Raw genomic sequence first — 19,804 nt, forward strand, 5'->3', positions numbered from 1 at the left:
GGAGGCTGAGTAGCGTTAGTCATGGGAGTGACGGCTTGGAGTCAGGACCTGAACCTGCTCTAAACCATTACTGCCCCCTGCCCTCCAGGGGGCTCGGGCTTTGGGGGACCCCCTCTGGGAGCTCCACAGTCTCCTTCCTAAAATAGGCCTTGAGAGTGTCCCCCGAGTCTGTTTAGGTGGGTCTGGCATGTCAGATTTAGTCCAAAATTGGACTGAGTCTATCTTTATTCTGTGGGAAACAAACAAACAAACAAACAAAACAAAACCAAAAATCCTAAAAAAAAAAAAAACAAACCCACCAGCAGAGCGGCAAGCTTATGAGGCCCGGCCTTCAGCTGAGTTTCCACTAGGGTCTAATGGTTGCAGTGGGTCCTACTGGAGCCCCCATGCTCATCAACCAGCTGCGCCACACACAGAAACCAGAGGCACAGACCGAGAGTGATGATAGTTGATGATCGATGGATGGATACAGCTGGTCCACTTATACGTGGATTTTTTTGGGGGGGAGATAACACAGCATCCGACTTTCCATGGATTTTCTCTTCCCTATGATTGTCTCACTAACATTGTCTTTTCTTTGCATTCCTATCGTAGGAATGCAGTACAGAATACAAAGAACACACAAAATACGTGTTAATTGTATTTATATTCTCAGTAAGGACTCTGGTCAACAGCAAGCTACTGGCTGTCGAGTTTCGGGAGAGTCAGAAGTTACACGTGGATTTCGCACTGTGTGCTGGTCGGGGTGTGGGCTCAGCACCCCTCCCCCCTTGTTGCTCAAGGGTCAGCTGTACACAGATGATAGAATTACACATCCTAGCTATGACTTAGACCTTTGGGGAAAAATTACATTCGGATCAGTCTTCATTTGCTGGGGGTAAGCCTGCTCTGGGAGACTCTGCCTGCCTCCTCCTCATCTCTCTCATTTCTCCCTCCAGACTCTTCCTCTGCCTCCCCTCACTGCCCCCCTCCCATCCCTATGTTGCTATTCGATAGAAAGGCTTTCTATAGGCTCTTTGTGTTTCAATGTTTTGGTCTGTGGCATGAGTGCAAATGTCTATTTGGAATTACAACTGCATATTTAACCTTAGTGGTATTGATTATAACTATTATTTTGTAGTACTTTTTTAAAAAAGATTTTTTTATTGATCTGAGAGATAGAGAAAGCATGAGCAGGGGTGAGGGCAGAGGGAGAAGGAGCAGCTGACTCCCTGCCGAGCAGGAGCCCAACGTGGGGCTCAATCCCAGGACCCTGGGATCATGACCTGAGCCAAAGGCAGACGCTTAACCAACTGAGCCACCCAGGGGCCCCACTTTGTAACATTTTTATTACTTCCAAATACCATACATAGCATCCATTTAAACTATGAAGGGTGACAATAAAATGAAGGACTGTGAGCCTGACACCCCAAGTAGAGCTAGAACACCACCAACACGATCACTAGCCCCTCCCTGCTAGCCGTCGGCTCCCTGCATGCCCACCCTGCTGTCCACGAACTGACCTTAGGAGGGAGCCTCTTCTGGCCGTAGCACTGATAGGACCAATGCCATGCACCCCCACGGGCCCAGCAGAGAGATAAAGCAATACTGCTTTGTTGTTGCGTTTTTTCCCTTTGCTTTACATCGCACGAACAGCACCGGATTCTGAATCCCCCCTTCAAAAGCTCAGAACATTCCTGGCTGGATAGATCTGAGCTGCCGCGCTCTAGGAAAAGAAACGCATTTTCCTGCATTGGACCAAGTCATAACTTGGAGGGCGGGGAAGACGTCAGCCCACAGCAGGCCCCCACCCTGCCCAGACTCTGGCCCGCCAGGACCACCCCCGAGCTGAGAGCAGGGACTGCCCCCCTGCCACCCGAGAGGCACTCCGTGAGGTTTGCTGAACAAATGATCCTGGAAGGTTCCCTTCTCATTAGCATCTCCACATCACTGCTCATTAGCTAAGAGCACTGGACGCCTGAGGAACCAGTAGTATGTGCCCCATTGCCGACACCCTAGGGAAAGCCAGAAGCAGGGCGACCCTGTGAGTCACTTTCCTGATGCTAGGCCCTCCACGAGTCCCTCTTGCCTGCACACACTATCAGACAGGGCTCGTGGGCTCTATGGTATTTTCCAGAAACGGGAACCCCAAGGAAGCCACACTGAGTGTGTCGGGTCTTGAATTCCAATGACGGTAAGGTTACTGACTGCCAACCAAGGATCTGGTATGAGACAGAGAGGTCCCGTTGGTGGATGGGTACTTACACGGGGCTCCTGGGCAGCCGTGACAGGAGGTGCCCATCCCAGCCTCAGGGCGGGCAAGGGGATGCGTCCCAGACACTGGCACAGCCCAGATGAAGTGCCGTCTGATGTCTGGCTTCCCTTCGGAGCTGTCCTCTCCGTGTGTCAGTGTGAGGTCACGGCTGCAGACATCAGCAGACCTGGAAAATGAGCGGTAACCAAAGCCGCTCTCATCTCTGACTCCGCCAAGTCTGTGCTCTGGGGAGGCATCCGTCCCAGAAACGCACTCACTCCCTGAGCCCACGAGGACCCCCAGGTTCTCGGGCCGCAGCACCCCCACCGATGCTAAGGTCCGCAGCCTCGGCCCTGTGGCGGGGAATCCTCTGGAACAGCACAGAGCCGATGTTGGACAGCCCCAGGCCACGACAGCTGTGCGTGGTAAATCCGGCCCGGCGAGAGCCAGAAAGCGAGGCGGAAGGGGAGGACAGACGTACTTGCTGGTATTCCGTCCGTTTCCCTAAATGTGGAAAAGATGTGGTCACCTCCGGAATGCCCCACCCCCTCCCAGCATAGAATTTTCCATTCACGGTGAATTGGCAATGAAAACCGTGACGCGTGGCTTTCCTTCTGCAGGCGACTGCTGGCTATTAGCTGCCATCGCCTCCCTGACGCTGAACGAGAAAGCTCTGGCACGGGTCATCCCCCAGGACCAAAGCTTTGGACCCGGTTACGCCGGAATATTCCACTTCCAGGTAAGAGGGAGCCTCAGCCTGGGCATTAGCTCTCGGGACCCAGCACGACACCAGGGGCCTCTTAAGCTGCCTGGTCATCCTGGAAGGAATGACCTCTCTGTGTGAGAGCCGCACCCCAAACCATGCTATGTCATGGGGTCCCCTCCAAATGCATAGGAAGGACAGCACAGGCCCCATCGGGGACCCATCAGTCACACGCTGACATCTGGGAATCAGGGCGTTGGGAGTGAGGCCCCCCTTTCCGCTTCTCTCCTGTCCTCAGCCACAGCACAGGTGTGAGCCTGCAAGGAGGTCAGCTCAGCGGGCTGGGCCATCTCAGGATCCCTTGAGCCAGCCAGCTCACCCCCGATGACCAGCCCCAACTCTGCACCTGCTCCGGGAAGCCCTGAGGCCATGAGCGTCTACCCCCGTAGTGCGTGTGCGGGACCCGAAGTCCCAAATGCCCCCGAGAAAGCCTGAAGTGACACTTGCTGGGAGGGTGACGCTCCCACGGGGGAGCCCAGCTGGGGCCGGTGGTAGTGCCCCATGCCATGCGGCCTCCCAGCATAACCCTTAGGGCTCGTTGCTGGGAGCCCAAGAAATATTCCTTCAAACTCACAACCTCGGCCAGACGCTGGGTGGTCTGGTCTGACGCACTCAGAATGTTCCCCCCAAGCTGGAAACCAGCAGCTCCCGGAACCCCTGCGTCTGCTCCCCTCTTTCTACTTTCTCCTTCTTCTTACCTCAGCGTCTCTCTTGGACCAGCTGAATGAGGAGGAACACGCGCGCGCACACACACACACCCCCGCACATACTCACACACACGTGCACGCAGGCACGCAGATATGTGCACATGCGTGTGCGAGAACATGCGCACAGGGACGTGGACACACACACGCACACCCATCTATGCACACACACTCACCTCATGTCTGCACGCCTGGCACAAGGGTTCTCTTGCCCCGTCACAGCCTCTTTCTCTCTCTCTCTCTGTGAATGGCCAAAACAAATCAGCGGTAGAGTTTCCACCCCCCCCACCCCCCCACCCCCGTCAAGGAGGGAACTGAAGGGGCACCTGGGTGACTCAGTGGGTTAAGCCTCTGCCTTCGGCTCAGGTCATGATCCCAGGTCCTGGGATCGAGTCCCACATCAGGCTCTCTGCTCAGCGGGGAGCCTGCTTCCTCCTCTCTCTGCCTGCTCCTCTGCCTGTCAGATAAATTAAAAAAAAATTAAAAAAAAAAAAAAAAGGAGGGAACGGAAGATGAAGGGGCAGCTAAGACCCCGGCCTCTGGTTAACGGGACAGTGTAGAGAACTGCGCTGTTGCAAGCGCAGGACAAGCCCACGGCCGGCCCCTCCCTCAGGAGAGCAAAGAGCTAACGAGCCGACCCCGCAGTGTCCTTGTGGGACCCTGTCCCATCGGCCCGTGGCGTTGGTGGGTTGACACAGGGTTTTCAAGCCTGTGTCCGTGGCAGGTGGGAGGCTCCGCCTGTGGCTCGATGGCCACAGTCTGGGTGGCCCATCATGGAAGCCGCGTGAGATTTATCTCCAGAAGAAAGACAAGGCTTTACGGGTGGGCTGGCCTCCCCTGGAACTCAGCCCCGTGATTTGGCCGACAGTTCTGGCAGCACAGCGAGTGGCTGGACGTGGTCGTCGATGACCGGCTGCCCACCTTCAGGGACCGCCTGGTCTTCCTCCACTCTACCGACCACCAAGAGTTCTGGAGTGCCTTGCTGGAGAAGGCCTACGCCAAGTGAGTGCCCCCCGTACGGGAAGCATGTCTCCACTCCTGGGGCCTCATCAGGGAGCTTCAGGGAGCAGGGACACAGGTAGACAGGTGTGGCCCAGGGGGAGGTGGAAAAGGAGTAGCCTGGACAGTTTTCATGTCATGGCCTCCCTGGGCCGGTCTTTGGGCACAGTGGTGACGCACGTCCATCCTGTGCCCGGCCTCCCAAAGAGCTGGGAGAGTAGGTGGAGGAAAATCTGGGTGGGTTAACAGAGCTTGGCTCTCCCAACTTCCCACCAAGCACAGTTGTAGCGCAAACATCTGGGCTGTGGTAAAAGGTACCATTTTAATCATTTGTAAGCATACAGCTTGGTGGCATTAAGTCTTGCGACCGTCACCAGCGCCCACATCTAGAACTTGCAAAACGGAAACTCTGCACCCACCCAACTCCAGCTCCCCCTCCCCCACGGCCCGCCCCAGCAACCATCCTGCTGATTTCCATCTCTGTGGATTTGATGAGCTGAGGAAGCTCCAGGTAAGTAGAATCCAAACAGTCATCTTCAATCACCTCCCACATGACCTTGGATCCCTCCGGCACCCTTGATTTCCAGCCCGTCAACTTGTCAGCAAACGGCCACCCAGCCCGCGTTCCGAGCTCAGCTGACAGCAGAACTCCCCTGAGAGTCCCTCTTGGGTTGATCCTGGATCTTCAGGCCATGAGAAACCTGTCTTCAGAGACAGGAACTGCAAGAGCCCTTGTGCTTTGGATAAAAACTTATGTCTACACAAAAACCTGCACACGGATGTTTATTGTGTATTATTCATTAGAACCCAAAGTTGGAAACAACCCAGATGTCCTTCAAGAAGAATGGATAAGCGAATAGTGGTACCTCCAGGCAATGGGACATTATTTAGTGATTTTAAAAAATGAGCCATCAAGCCCTGAAAAGAAATGGATGAATCTTAAATGCGTATTGTTAAGTGAAAGAGGACAATCCAAAAAGGCTATAGGGATACCGTATGATCCCAATCATATGATGTTCTGGAGAAGGCAAACTATGGAGACAGTAAAAAGATCAGTGGTTGCCAGGGGTTCAGGAGGAGGGAGGGACAGAGATAGGGTTGAAAATGTGAAGCACAAGGGATCTTTTTTAGGGTGGCAAAGCTATATCGTATGATACTGTAATAGTGAATGCACCATTCATCTATCAAACCTATGAAACTTTACTACCGCACAAAGAATGACGCTTTAATACATGAAGTTTTTTTTTTTTTTTGACAGACAGAGATCACAAGTAGGCAGAGAGGTGGGCAGAGAGAGGGGGATGCAGGTTCCCCGCTGAGCAGAGAGCCCCATGTGGGGCTTGATCCCAGGACCCTGAGATCATGGCCCGAGCTGAAGGCAAAGGTTGAACCCACGGAGCCACCCAGGTGCCCCAATACATGAGGTTTTAAAAATCATTGAGAAGGATAAGGAATCCCAGGATAAAATGTAGACCACGCCTTTCATCTAACTGTACTGCAAATTTATGTATCAAACTCATTGCAGGGGTAGGAGAAAAAGGAGCTGACCTGAATGATGTGGGTATGAATGGGGTTTTTAAGACTAAAAGCAAAAGGAATCATACTCGAGCTTTTTTACTCAGGCTGATTAAGTTGCTTCTCAAAGGGGCAAGGATGACAATTCTGATACCATTATATGTATATACCAATTAAAGAGACGGAGCGCACGTGGTGGAGCTAGGTTTCTCACTGTTGGAGAGGAGGTTACAGAGAAGCAAGGGGAGGAGGCTTAGAATGATGCCTATGGTCGTGGCTCAGGGCTGGAGACTCAGGCTGTACTCACGCTTTGTTTAGTAGAGATGGTTCCAGAGGGATCCGTGTATATATCCTGGGTCAGGGTACACACATCTCACTTTGTCAGCAGAGAGGCCCAGAAAGAATAGCAACCCCACAGGAACAAGCACCCCTACTTCTTGGTGTCCAATACCGCTGTTCCAATCAAGGGAATTCGGTAAAAGGATCCTCGGAGATCACACACACACTGATAGGGTTATGTCAAAGGGACACAGGAGCAAGCTGAAGGATGAAAGTAGCCAAAACTTGGAACAGTAATTAGCAATAACATGAACAGAGTAACACTGGATTCCAAACCAAAGTACAAAGTAATTACCCATGGGTCCATACTGATATAAATGACTGAATATAGAAATTGCAGAAAAGAATAAATCTCCCACGTAGAAGAATTGCAAGTAATTAAATGTGTAGAAAACCCCCTTGCTCCTTAAGGGAGGACTGCACACGATGGTGTCCTGCCAAAGAGGACAGCGTGGACCGGGGCAGGAGCGTAACTATGGAGAAGCCTAAAGGACATGACCTCCCCCCGGTGGTCAAGGCACCATCAACAGCGATAAGTCATGACCCTGGATGTGACATGGTGAGAGGGACACGCTACTTCTCTGGTCTTCCTCCCCCACACCCTTAACCCCGTCTAATCAATAGAAAAGCAGCGGACAGATCCCAGCCAAGAGACATTCTACAAAACACCAGACAGTATTCCTCAAAATTGCCGAGGTCATGGAAAGTAAGGCACGTGTGAGACACTGTCACAGCCAAGAGGGGGCTCAGGAGACGTGAGGGCTGAATGTGACGTGATATCCCAGTGGGATCTCGAAACAGAACATATGAGGTAAAAAGTAAGGAAATAAGAAGAAAGTAGGGACTTTAATAGTAATAATGTGTGGGTTCGTCACTGTAGCAGGTGTACCCACACTGATGTAAGATGTTAACACTGGGGGAAATTGGGGGAGGGATATAAAGGAACTCTACTATTTACAGACTTATTTTTATAAATCTGAAACCGTTCTAAATGGAAAAGTTTATTTTTAAATTCAAGCCAGAATGTGTGTGTGTGTGTGTGTGTGTGTGTGTGTGTGTGTGTGTGTGTTTGGGAGCACGTGAGACCAGGAAGGAAGAGAAAGACCCTCACCTTTTCTCACTCTGTGTATAACTAACACCCTCATGGTCAAGTCCTGTTCCCTCAAGATGAGGGAGGAGGGAGAGAGAGGCAGCCCCATTCAAACCTCACAGCTGTCCTGGGAGGGAACATACACCCATCACCCCCGTTTTGTAAATTTGGAATCTGAAGCCCTGGGGAAGGGAGTTGTCCCCGGAGCCTCCGTCTGTAAGTGGCGGATTCGTCCCTTGACGTCAAGGCCAGTCAGGGACCAGAGTCCACACTCTTTACCACCACACCGCCCTGCCCGCCTCACAGAGAGCCCAGGATCCTTGGAGCTGCATGGAAAGCTGCATCCCCGCCTCCCACCTTCCTTCCACAACACCCAGTCCAGAGCAAGGCCAGCAGAGGAGTTAGAAGAGTTAGAGGGGCACCTGGGTGGCTCAGTGGGTTAAGCCTCTGCCTTCGGCTCAAGTCATGATCCCAGGGTCCTGGGATCAAGCCCCACATCAGGCTCCCAGCTCAGCAGGGAGCCTGCTTACACCTCTCTCTCTGCCTGCCTCTCTGCCTCTGTTAAATAAAAGCTTAAAAAAAAAAAAAAAGTTAGAATAACTCTGGCCAAGGGGCGCCACCTGGTGGCCTTCCTTGGTCCCTGCAGCACTGTCCCTACTCGCCACCCGACAGGCTGAACGGCAGCTATGAAGCTCTGAAGGGGGGCAGCACCATAGAGGCCATGGAAGACTTCACCGGGGGTGTAGCAGAGACCTTTGCAACCAAAGAGGCTCCAGAGAACTTCTATGAGATTCTAGAGAAGGCCTTGAAGAGGGGCTCTCTGGTGGGCTGCTCCATTGACGTAAGTCCTTCCTTTACTTGTTCTCGTTCCCGGCGCGGGGTCCTCGGGCTGCGGACCAGCAGGTGCCCTGGTCCTGGCGAGAGGAGGACCATGACTTCCAGGGAGTGGGGGTGGGGACGTGTCAATGTTTATTTATTGTCCTTAAAATGAAAGTTTTAATTTAATGTTTTCCAAATTACAAAGTTAGGGCACACTTCCTTATCAGGCAGAATGATCCTGCCCAAGTCCCAGCCCTGGGACACCCGGTGTGTGCCCGTCACACCCCACCTCTTACTGGGACAAACAGGCATGCGCCTAACTACACAAACACAGAAGAAATCCAGTTTGAGTTGACTAAATGGAGTCTTACTCTATACTTTTCTGAAACTTGTTTTTTTTTTTAACTACTTCCTATAGCATTAAACCATTCATACCAGCAGGTATTTTTCTAATGTCTAACAGGCCAACACACACACGTGTAATGTTATTCTATCCAGTTTTTAGAACCCATTCGAGTTCTGTTTCCTCTTGGGTTAACTTGGGAATGTCTTCCTTGCTACTAAGTTATCCCTTTCCTCTGTGTTTTCAAGTGTGTGATAGAGTTGTGTGTGACACTGTTAAACAGTTCTGATCCTCTCTTTGGTGTATGGGGTCGTACTTCTATCTTGTGTTGGGCTAACTGATGAGGGGAGGGATCAAATTGCTCTGTCTGGAGGCAAAAATTGAACTTTTCCCTGGAGTCTGAGCCAAGACTGAGGGTCTTCCTCTCCCTGGGAAGAGCCTGGGAATGGCTGTATGTCCCTGCTAACCATCTTCGGGGTGTCCTGTGTACCTACCTGATACGTGTCTGGTACATGGCTCTCAACTGGGGGAGTGGAAGGGAAAGGGCCAGGCACGGAGCTGGGCAGGTAGGGAAGGCTTGACTTATCCAAGGGGTCCAACACTGCTTTTTTTTTTCACATTTTAGATCAGAAATTCTGCAGAATCTGAAGCCCGGACGCCTTTTGGCCTCATTAAGGGCCATGCGTACAGTGTGACAGGAATTGACCAGGTAGGCGACGTGAACGCCTGTGGATAGGGAACAGGAACAGATTGGCGGTGCTTGTCCCTCATACTGACTTAGGGCATCCCAGTTTACACCACAGCTTCAGACGTTTCAGAGAAGGTCTCATCTAAAGGAGGCAGGCTGGAAACCAAAAGAGCAAAACAGGAGAGAGAGAGAGAGAGAAGCCCACAATACCCACCTGGCTTAGTGTAAGAGTCTTGGCTCATGTGAGAGACTGGGCTTTGTTTTTTCTTTTCTTTTTTCTTCCCTAATTCTGTATCAGTCTTGTAGTACTTAGAGTTCTCTAGAGAAACAGAACCAATAAGATATCAATAGATGATAGACAGATAGATGATAGATGATAGATGACAAATAGGGAATGAGGAATTGGCTCCCAGGATTATGGAGGCTGAGAAAACCTACAATCTGCCATCTGGCAGGGGTCTCCCTGTCCAAGTCCAAAAGCCTGAGAACCAGAAGAACCAATGGTACAAGTCCCAGCCTGAGAGAAGAAGAGGACCAAAGACCCAGCTCAGCAGTCAGACACAGAACGTGTATTCTCCCTTCACCCGCCTTCTCTAGCATTATTCATGTCTTCCACTGATTAGACGAGGCCCACCTGCTTTACTCAGTCTCCCAATCCAAAGGCTAATCCCATCTGGAAATGCCCTCACAGACACACCCAAAATGGTGTATAACCAAATGTCTGGGTGCCAGTGGCCAAGTCAAGTTGGCATATAAATAACCATCAAGTACTGTATGTTGGCTAACTGAACATAATAAAAAATCATAATAATAACCATCAAAAATCCCATTTTCTGCAGCTGTAGCCCAGGATGGAACTGATTCCCAGGGATTCCTAGACCCCACACAGCAACCCTCTGACTTCTAGGGGGTGCTTAGTTGGGACAAGAGCTCCTGAAAGGACGTGTGGGAAAGAAAAGGGGAGGAGATGACAAGGAAGAGAAGGATAAGAAGCCACGGGCCACAGTGTTTCGGAGTCAAGTTCAGCAAAGTCTAAAGGCCTATTTTGTGCTTCTGTTGGACATGTCTCAGACCCAGTCTGTAGACCCAAGTCTTAGACCCAGTTGGACAAGTCTCAGGCCCAGCCCCTCTGGTCTCTCCTGTCGGTGCCCACATTTTGAGTAACACAGTCCAAAGAAACGGGGAGCAGGGAATCTGGAAGGAAGCCTGTCCTGCCTCCCTGTCAGGGGATTCTGAGTGGAGCCTTCAGGGCGGCGGAGGAAATGGGACTCTCTAGAACTGAACCATCGGCACAGGCTCTTTTCCCCCTCCTTCCCTGTCCATAATGCCTTGCCAATCACTCGCTTGAGTAGGCATGTGATTTTTTTCATTTATTCTTTTTATTTATTTATTTATTTATTGAAAGGTAAATTTATTTATTTATTTGACAGAGAGATCAAGAGAGAGAGCACAAGTTGGCAGAGTGGCAGGCAGAGGGAGAGGGAGGGAGGCAGACGCAGGACTCGATCCCAGGACCCTGGGATCCCGACCTGAGCCGAAGGCAGCTGCTTAACCAATTGAGCCACCCAGGTGTCCAGGCATGTGATTTTTTTTTAAGTTTATTTATTTAATTATTTATTTATTTATTTGAGAGAGAGTGAGGGAGCGAGAGAAAGAACATGAGCAGGAGTGGGGTCGGGGGAGCGGGGGGAAAGGAGAAGCAGGCTCCCCGCCGAGCAGAGAGCCCGATGCGGGACTCGATCCCAGGACCCCAAGATCATAACCTGAGCCAAAGGCAGACGCTTAACCGACTGAGCCACCCAAGCGCCCCAGGAGGCATGTGATTTTTACTGGCACATCTTCTAAATATTTTTCCCGGTAGTAGAAACTTTCCATCACATCCGTTCAGTTGCTTTTCCTTGCTCTCCCCGTCCAATGCGTTGACTTTCCCCATGCACTTCACTTAATGAACCTCTTAAACAATGAGCTATAAGCTACGTCCTAGACTCTGGAGAGGTCACACGAACTTGATTTTCACATCAAAAATAAGCTTTGTGCCCAGGGCAAGAGGATGGAATGTTTTGAGCTAAAATTTCTGGCTCATGAAATTTTACTCTCCTTTCTCCACCATCTTGCTAACATGCACTGGCCCTTTCTCCTGGTCTGGGGCAGGGCACGAAGGTCATGGCCGAGCATCTTTCTTTACTGGCTGGAGGGTGCTCCATACGGACAGCAGAAAGCCTCCCCTGACACCTGAAAGGGGGGATTATTGGAGTCAGAAGACTTAGAAGTGGTTTTGTTTATCTTTGCTTAAATTCCCAGCATAGGCCTATACAATTTTCATTCATCTGTGAGTAAGATATTAAGGATGAAGAAAACTCACTCATAGCTCCCTGAGCCCTTTGGACAAACAACTCTTTACCTCTTGCTGTGCTCGATGCTGACGGTACACTGAGAAGACCCAGTCCCTGCCCTTACAGCGACTCCAGTCCAGAGAGAAAACTCATTCATTTGAAGATTCACATGGACTGGTTTCTTGTTCTTTCTAATTCTACTTTACTTCCCAGATACAGTGTATCCGTTCTGGCATGATTCATAATGTAGCATAGTTGGTGACTAGCCTCGTGTCAGAGTCAAGAGGCTTTGGGGAAAGCCAGCTGGGACGGAGGTGAAGGAGCCCGGAGCTCACCATTCCACGTTTCCCTGATGTTTTTGGATTTTACCATTCCACATTGCCCTGATGTTTTTCCCTCTAGGTAAACTTCCGAGGCCGGAAAACGGAGCTCATCCGAGTCCGGAACCCTTGGGGTCAGGTTGAGTGGAACGGATCTTGGAGTGACAGGTCAGTCCCTGCCTCCTTGCCTTCCCAGGGCAGAGAGGCCCGGGGTTGGCCCGGGGCTGGCTTCTGCAGGCAGACAAGGAAGGGCCACTGTGTCTCCAGTTCCCTCCTGGCTCTCTTTCAGGGGACTGTTTTGCGGCTGGGGTGGCCTTACTTCCTCCCTCTTCAGCCCTCTGGCCCCCACCATGCAGCCAAAAGGGAACATGCTTACAAGGGCTTTTCCCCCTTTCCCGTTACTGTATTTACATCAGTGGATCTGTTTTGTCCCATGGGGACATGACGTCATCTCCCCATGATGTCGTGAGGGGCTTTCTCTCCAGGGATGAGTGGCTCCAATATGCAGTGTGTTTGTGTGTGCAAGTGTACCTGTGGGGTCGGGTGGGGTGGCCGTGAGTGTTTGAGTTGTGAGAATCCCCGAAATACTGCCGAGCTGGTCACCATGGGGTTCTCTCTGATTGGTCCCTGGCCATTGGCGAGAGGCTGGCCGCCCAGTAGAGAAACAGGAATTGGAACAAGAAATGCACCCCTTACAGAGCAGTCAACTAGCAGCTATTTCTTTGGCCCCCTTTATAAAGAAAGTTCTCCCCTGCAGGTGTGTGTCCCCTCCTCGTCCCCAGGAAGCGGCCCAGGTGGCTAAGATCTGGGAACATTCAGATGGGTTTGGGCAGGACCCTCCCTGAGCTGCCCCCGCCCTCAGGCAGGACTCTGCCATCTTGAGGTCCTGCTGTCCTAACCCGACCCACTCACAGCTTGTGGGACCCTGGGGAGACCTCTGGCAAGTCTAGAGCCTGAGTAAAAGAACTTGAGCTGTGTTTGTCCTCAGATCACAAAGAGGCCACCATGTCGCCCGCCATCAGTGTGTCTGTGTCTCTGTTAACCTGACTCCAACCTGAGGGTACAGTGCACACCCCTGGGGGGGCTGGTGGTCCTATCACGGCTCATGTCCCACCACCTCCCAGCCCCATTTGGGTTCTGCCTTCTCAGAGCCCAGGGCCTGGGGCAGAGATGGATTTACACCAACATCACAGGAGGGAAGAGATCAGCCTCCCTCTCCTGGCAGAAATGGAAAGAACGGAAATATTAAAATCAAAGTTAATGAGACACTTCGTACCACACATGGACAATTACAGTGTCCTTCCATTTAGAGAACACAGCCTGTAAAAGGGCCACTCATGCCTTCTCCTGGGAAACACACAGAGGAGAAATAAGGGAAGTGCCTTTCCTGGGGTCAAGGCTGGAAGGGGAGCTTGCCTCCCGCTCCTGCTCAGCCTCGGGGTGACGGAGGGCAGGTCCCCATCCTGATCCTGCTCCTGTCCCTGCTTGTTAGGAGGGAAGTCCTGAAAGTTCTTTAGCTGGGCAGCAGGTGATGGGACAGGAGCCACTCGGAAGGTCCTGGCTCTGGGTACCGCACGCAGGACCTGGAGAGGGGCTTCACCTGGGTCCTTCCCGGGACAAGCTCTGTAGGGCGTGGACGAGGCAGCCACGTCGGCTGGGTACCACGTGCTGGTTACTCAGCAGGAACCACTCGGAGGCGGCTGTGCGGATCACAGAGACACAGTGACCTTGGAGGTTTCCTAGCGAGCTCACCTACAGAAAGCGTTTAGTCTGTGAAATGTCAAGTCCAAGCAAACATAAGATTTCTTACTGCTTTTTGAAACGTCACTTACAAATGAAGAGGAGAGATCAGGAGGTGCTCCGGGGCACAGGTCATCCCTGTTCTGGGTTCCAGTTGGAAGTTTCTGCTGTTTTGCTGGTGTTCCATGTCCTGGGATGGTCCTATGATAATCCCCTACGGAGGGGCTTCTCAGGACCCCGAGGACTTCTTACCATGGGCTCTCTTGGATGTGCACTTTCCAGCCAGCCTCTAGATCCCTGGGGTCATTTCCGGGGCCCAGGGAGTAGGCACTGACCAGAATTGGTCCCCACACAGCCACCACGCTGGCTCCTCGGGAGGGACGCCCCGGCCCCCTCCAAGGTCAATATCCTTTCCACCGACTTTGCTTACTCCTCCTAGTTCCTCTGAGTGGCGTTCCGTGGGCCCAGCTGAGCAACAGCGCCTGTGTCACACGGCTCTGGACGACGGGGAGTTCTGGTACGGTGCTCCTCGTCTCTGTTCTTCTTGCTGTATGAGCTACACAACGGGTATGAGCGCAGTCCCCGAGAGCCCTTGGCTCGCTTGCTTGCCTTCTGTCTGTCTTTGTTCCATTTCTTAGGGTAAATCAAACCCATTTGTCTCAAGCCCCTTGTGCTCATCTGTGTTGGCAGAGAATTTGATAGAAACATGGGGCTGAGCCTGTGTCTCCAGCCCAGCATCCCTCCTCCGAACTGTCCCTCATCCAAGTTTTCATGGTGTATTTGAAGACAGACAGGCTGTCCTGCTTCTCCCAGGGGCTGCCCCCTTGTCCAGCTTGATGACAAGGGACCCCGATGGCAGTGACCTTGAGAGCATCCAAAAATAGAGACCTAAGTGGGCAGGAAACATTCCTAATCTGGACTTTCTGTGGGGTGGAATAGCTTTGCTTACCTGGGAGTTTTTAATGGGCCTTCGTCTCTAGAAGCTTCTTTTGATCTTATTTCTTCCTGAGGGGTCCAGAAAAGAGTTGGCGCTTCTAACCCTGTAAGACCACCCAGTTCTGATGTCCAGCTGTCTTCCCTGAGGAGCAAACCAGTCAATTTTGAACGGAGCTCACTTTTTTCTTAAAGGCCTTATTAAACACAGCAAGCAAAAACCAGCACACACTAATAATCTAGCTTTTTCCCCTCCTCTTCCCCTCGAGCATAGCCTCTGTCTTCCATATTTTTACAGTTTTAACCAACAGATTGTCATTTGTAATGTGGATATCTATTTTCCAGCTCTAACATTTCCTTGAAGCCTGTCCAAGTGCTAAGCTGGCGTGATTTAGAATTCCATCATGGTGGCCTCCCGATTCAAGGCACTGAGGACTTAGGGTAACACCAGCTGCTGTAATAAGTAGACTCAGGATGTATGAAAACACACATGCAATAGAGTTTATCGCTCACTCATTGTACCAGTCCAACAGGACATCCCTGTTCTGTGGGTGGATCTCTTCGTGCTGATTCAGGGACCCAAGCTCCTTCCTCGGTATGGCTTCACCATCCTCCGGGGTCCCCTGGCCATCTGCAGAAAGTCAGCGGAAGTGGAGAGACAGGAAAGATTGGAGGAGACGCTTCACCCCGCTCCCTAAGAGCCTTGACCCGCACATCACCGCTCACATCCCACTCTAGCTGCAGGGGGCGGGGATGCAGTCCCTGAACCCAGGTTCTCCTTAGCTTTGCTTGTGTCTTTTCTGTCTGCCCACTCCTGAGTTACCCCATCCTTAAGGATGGGCACGGGGACTCACTACTGGTTGGTTAGATGATTAAATGAATGAATGGATCACGACGTCACCATCGCCTTCTATGCCTGGTGTCTTTCTGCCTTGTTGCAGGATGGCGTTTAGGGACTTCAAGACCCACTTTGACAAAGTGGAGATCTGCAACCTCACCCCTGACGCCCTGGAAGAGAACGCGCTCCACAAGTGGGAGGTGACGGTCCATCAAGGAAGCTGGGTGCGGGGCTCCACCGCCGGCGGCTGCCGCAATTTCCTGGGTTGGTAGTCGGCCTGTCACGCTCTCTGTCATCGCCAAGTGTCCAGTCCAGCCTGGAAGACGTCAGCAGGCCAGCACCTGGACCTTAGAGAAAGCCTGAGTGCGGAGTTAGCAGGATTTCTGGGATGGCCGGGGAGGGCTACAGAGACGTAGCAGAAAGTCGGATCAGATTGTTTAGGGGAAAAACTTGTTTGGCCTCTTAGATTATTTCCCATGACAAGTAATAAAAAACATAAATCATGCTAGTTTAACAATAAAAAGGATTTTTTTTCCTTGCATGGCTGAAAAATTCAGAGGAGAAGCAGGATGGGCTTCAGGCATACTTCCATCAAGCCATTGGTCTGGGATTCTCTGCTCTGCCCTCTCTCTGAGGACTTCTTCCTCAGTCCAGATTTCTCTATCGTCACAGAAGGGCTGCCAGCACCATCCAAGGCTTGTTGAGCCCTCACTTGTGCACAGAGTCAGCCAACGAAAGTCCTCAACTTGGGGTCAATCCCTCTAACTGGGAATTCCTTGAGCCCATACTGCTTGGGAAATGCTGCAGGCTCGTTGGCTTTGTTCCAACTCTCTGCAGCAAGAGAGACTAGGATGAGCCAATCAGCGTTCACCGTCGGAGCAGGGCCTGGGGTGGGCTCTCCTCATGTTGCACAAACACAGGGGCACAGTCCTCTCCTCTGAAATACCACATGAGAGAAATAAGATGGAGCAAACCCAGAGGAATGTCTTTAAAAAGCTGCATGGGAAACGGCTCGAGAGAGGGTAGAGATGAAAGGGAAGCACTTGGCCTTCTCACTGGGGTCACAGGAAGTAGGGCATGAGGGTCATCAGAAGAGGGAGAGAAGAAATGAATGACTTTCTCGGGTTTGGGAAGATGTGGTAGGGCTGGATGGAGTGTGTGTGTGTGTGTGTGTGTGTGCGCGCGCGCGCGCGCGCGCACGTGCTTGTTTGTGCTTGTCTTTTGTGCTTTTTTTGAGGAAGATGAAATAATCACTTCTTTCAAATGGCAGATACCTTCTGGACCAATCCACAGATAAAACTGTCCCTGACCGAGAAAGACGAGGGGCAGGAGGACTGCACTTTCCTCATAGCCCTGATGCAGAAAGATCGAAGGAAACTCAAGAGGTTTGGAGCCGATATGCTGACCATTGGCTACGCCATTTACCAGGTGGGTAGGAAACAAGCCGCTCTTCAGAGCCCCACCCCGGGGGCTGGATCCTCAGCATCTCCTTGTCCACATGCCCGACTCAATGGCCAGTTCCCAACTGTGTCCAAGTAGCCAAGACCAGCGGTCCCCCCCATAGAACCAACCCCTCCCAACACTCTTCGTGCCGGTTGCAGAGCCCCGGGAGAGACGAGCACCTGAACAAGGACTTCTTCAGGTACCACGCTTCCCAGGCCAGAAGCAAAACGTTCATCAACCTGAGAGAAGTCTCTGACCGCTTCAAGCTGCCCCCGGGGGAGTACATCCTGATTCCCAGCACTTTTGAGCCCCATCAGGAAGCCGATTTCTGCCTGAGGATCTTTTCGGAGAAGAAAGCCGTCACCCAGTGAGTAGCAAGCTCGAGAATTCCTCTTCGGTTAGTGGCTCAGTCCCGGGGAAGTCACAGACGACCGTTGGAGCCATGACCCCTTTCTTCCCTTCCCTACAATCCACCTGAGAAAGCAGGCTGGAGGGTCTCCCAACCCATTTGCAAAAGCAGGATAATTTCCATTTTAGTTCTGCTCCTTCCATCCCTCGAGCAAGCCTCTGAGAGGTTGCTCTCCCCAAGGCCCCCCAGAACCACGCTCCCCCGGCGATGAGTATCACAGAGTGACGCTTGGGTGAGGCCTCCACTTTCCAGACCCTATTCTCAAGAACCTGGAGTGGGACCCACATTGAGAAGTGCTAGACTCATTTTTGAATACAGTGAAGGGGGTGACTGTTACCGGTTTCCAGAATGACGCATTCTTTCAGCTTCAGTTTAAATAAATGTTGCCAAATTGTCTGGGGTTAGTCTCAGCCCATGGACAGCAATGCCATCAGCTAGGAACGCCTGATGGCACTCACCTAGGCAGGTGGGCAGGTACTGCCCGGGGTGGGACCCCAGAGATGTTTCCCGAACTGGAGCCAATGCTGAGGCCAGATTGACCCTTGTGGGTCTTTTTATGATTGCAAGACACAACTTAACAACCCAAAGAACTCTGAAAAGACAAGATTTATTATATACAGGTCCTGGAGAGCACATGGCAAACCTGCCCCCCCCCCCCCGTGATATCCTGAGTAGAGAGAGAGAGTGCACAGGCCTGGGGTTGTGCCTTTATTGGGGTCAGGGGTAGGGGCCTAGGGTTTCAAAACAGGCTCACTCTTGGTAAACTTCAAACATAAAAGCAGGAATTAAAGTGCTTGAAGGAAAAGCAAGGAGCGGGCCAAATGGTCTACCAGAGCTTTCTAAAAAAAGAGAGAACTTCGTGGGTGAGGTGCCTGGGCTTTATGTCTAGCTGTGAAGCTGGCAATGTGTTTATTGGAGATGGATATCTTTGAAACGGATGCCTGAACCATCAAAAATCTAATGCCAGATGCTTACTTTACCATCAAAAAAGCTAATTGTCAAGGGCTTATACTGCACAAGTTGGCCTTCTGCTTAGTATACCCGACTTTCCGCCACCTCCCCCTTTGCAGTGTCTTAGCAAAATTATTTTGTGTTGGACACGTCTATGAAAAGTTTCCCATTATTCCTTTTGCCACCGGTTGCTCTGTGGCAGAGGGAGAAAATGGTTCAAGATACAAGCATCCCCTCCTTTTCCCAATAGAGACGTTCTAGAGATGACGGAGAAGGGCTACGTTGGCTAATGACGCCTTTGAGCCAGATGAAGCCCCAGCTAGGGACTGCCCTAAGATACCGAGATGGAGCCCACTGTGAGTTCGTAGCCTCCAGCTCTATCTTTTGTTCGGTGGGATAGGATTGGGTTGGTGGCAGGCCTTGAGAATAAGCCCAGTTGTCCAGTCTGGTTAGAGTTCCCAAGCTGATTACAAAAGGTGTGGTTCCTTCTTCTCCACTAAATAGAAGCAATTAAAGATCTTCCTTTAATTTTTGAAAATTCTGCTGGAGAGTTTTCTCCAGTCTCCTTCCAGATACTGGTACAAGCTGAGGATGAATTTCCCAGATCTGTTCACACAAAAGCGCCCGCATGAGAGGCGTGCAGACTGGCAGCTCTTGTGGGCGGCAAGAACGAGAGAGGAAGTTAATCTACAATGTGTTTTCTGCCCCCCAGGGACATGGATGGGGATGTGGCCATTGACCTTCCGGAGGTAAGCCTTCGCAGATGGTGGGAGTCAGTGACAGTCCCGAAAGTTCCCTTCGATCACAGTGTCATTCAGGGCTTTGAAGTTCAGGGAATGGTTTATCTGCGATCGAGTGAGTACCTTGATTCCAGTCTCATGGAGGACAAGCCTTGTACCTTCTAAGTCTCTCATGTCCTACCGCGACCGGGCATGGGAAGGAGGTACGTGCTCTGAGGAAAGCTCCGTTTGGAGCGATGTTTCTTCGTTTGGAGTGATGTTTCTCTGGACTACCAACTCACTCTGTACCCTGAGAAGTGGCTGTCGCTTCCGCAGGGCATGAGATGTCTTTAAAGTTTTTTTTTTTTTTAAGATTTTATTTATTTATTTGTCAGAGAGAGAGCGCGAGCGAAAGTGAGCACAGGCAGACAGAGTGGCAGGCAGAGTCAGAGGGAGAAGCAGGCTCTCTGCGGAGCAAGGAGCCCGATGTGGGACTCGATCCCAGGACGCTGGGATCATGACCTGAGCCGAAGGCAGCTGCCCAACCAACTGAGCCACCCAGGCGTCCCATGAGATATCTTTAAAATGGCTTCAGTCTAAGAAAAATAACCCAGAAGAAAATGAG

At 51.5% G+C, this 19,804-nt stretch overlaps 1 protein-coding gene across 1 annotated transcript in view; it reads left to right on the forward strand.

Annotated features, from left to right (window-relative positions):
* Positions 1-19,804, forward strand: part of CAPN9 (calpain 9) — a 38,615-nt gene that overhangs the window by 6,422 nt on the left and 12,389 nt on the right. Inside the window, exons 3-12 of the mRNA XM_082718921.1 lie at positions 2,854-2,972; positions 4,569-4,702; positions 8,316-8,484; positions 9,431-9,514; positions 12,229-12,314; positions 14,326-14,403; positions 15,761-15,921; positions 16,928-17,085; positions 17,259-17,467; positions 19,173-19,209. Of these exons, the coding sequence (XP_082575047.1) occupies positions 2,854-2,972; positions 4,569-4,702; positions 8,316-8,484; positions 9,431-9,514; positions 12,229-12,314; positions 14,326-14,403; positions 15,761-15,921; positions 16,928-17,085; positions 17,259-17,467; positions 19,173-19,209 (1,235 nt within the window). The remainder of the gene's footprint in view (positions 1-2,853; positions 2,973-4,568; positions 4,703-8,315; positions 8,485-9,430; positions 9,515-12,228; positions 12,315-14,325; positions 14,404-15,760; positions 15,922-16,927; positions 17,086-17,258; positions 17,468-19,172; positions 19,210-19,804) is intronic.

Source organism: Mustela nivalis, assembly GCF_964662115.1.
Source record: "Mustela nivalis genome assembly, chromosome: 2".
NCBI lineage: Eukaryota > Metazoa > Chordata > Mammalia > Carnivora > Mustelidae > Mustela > Mustela nivalis.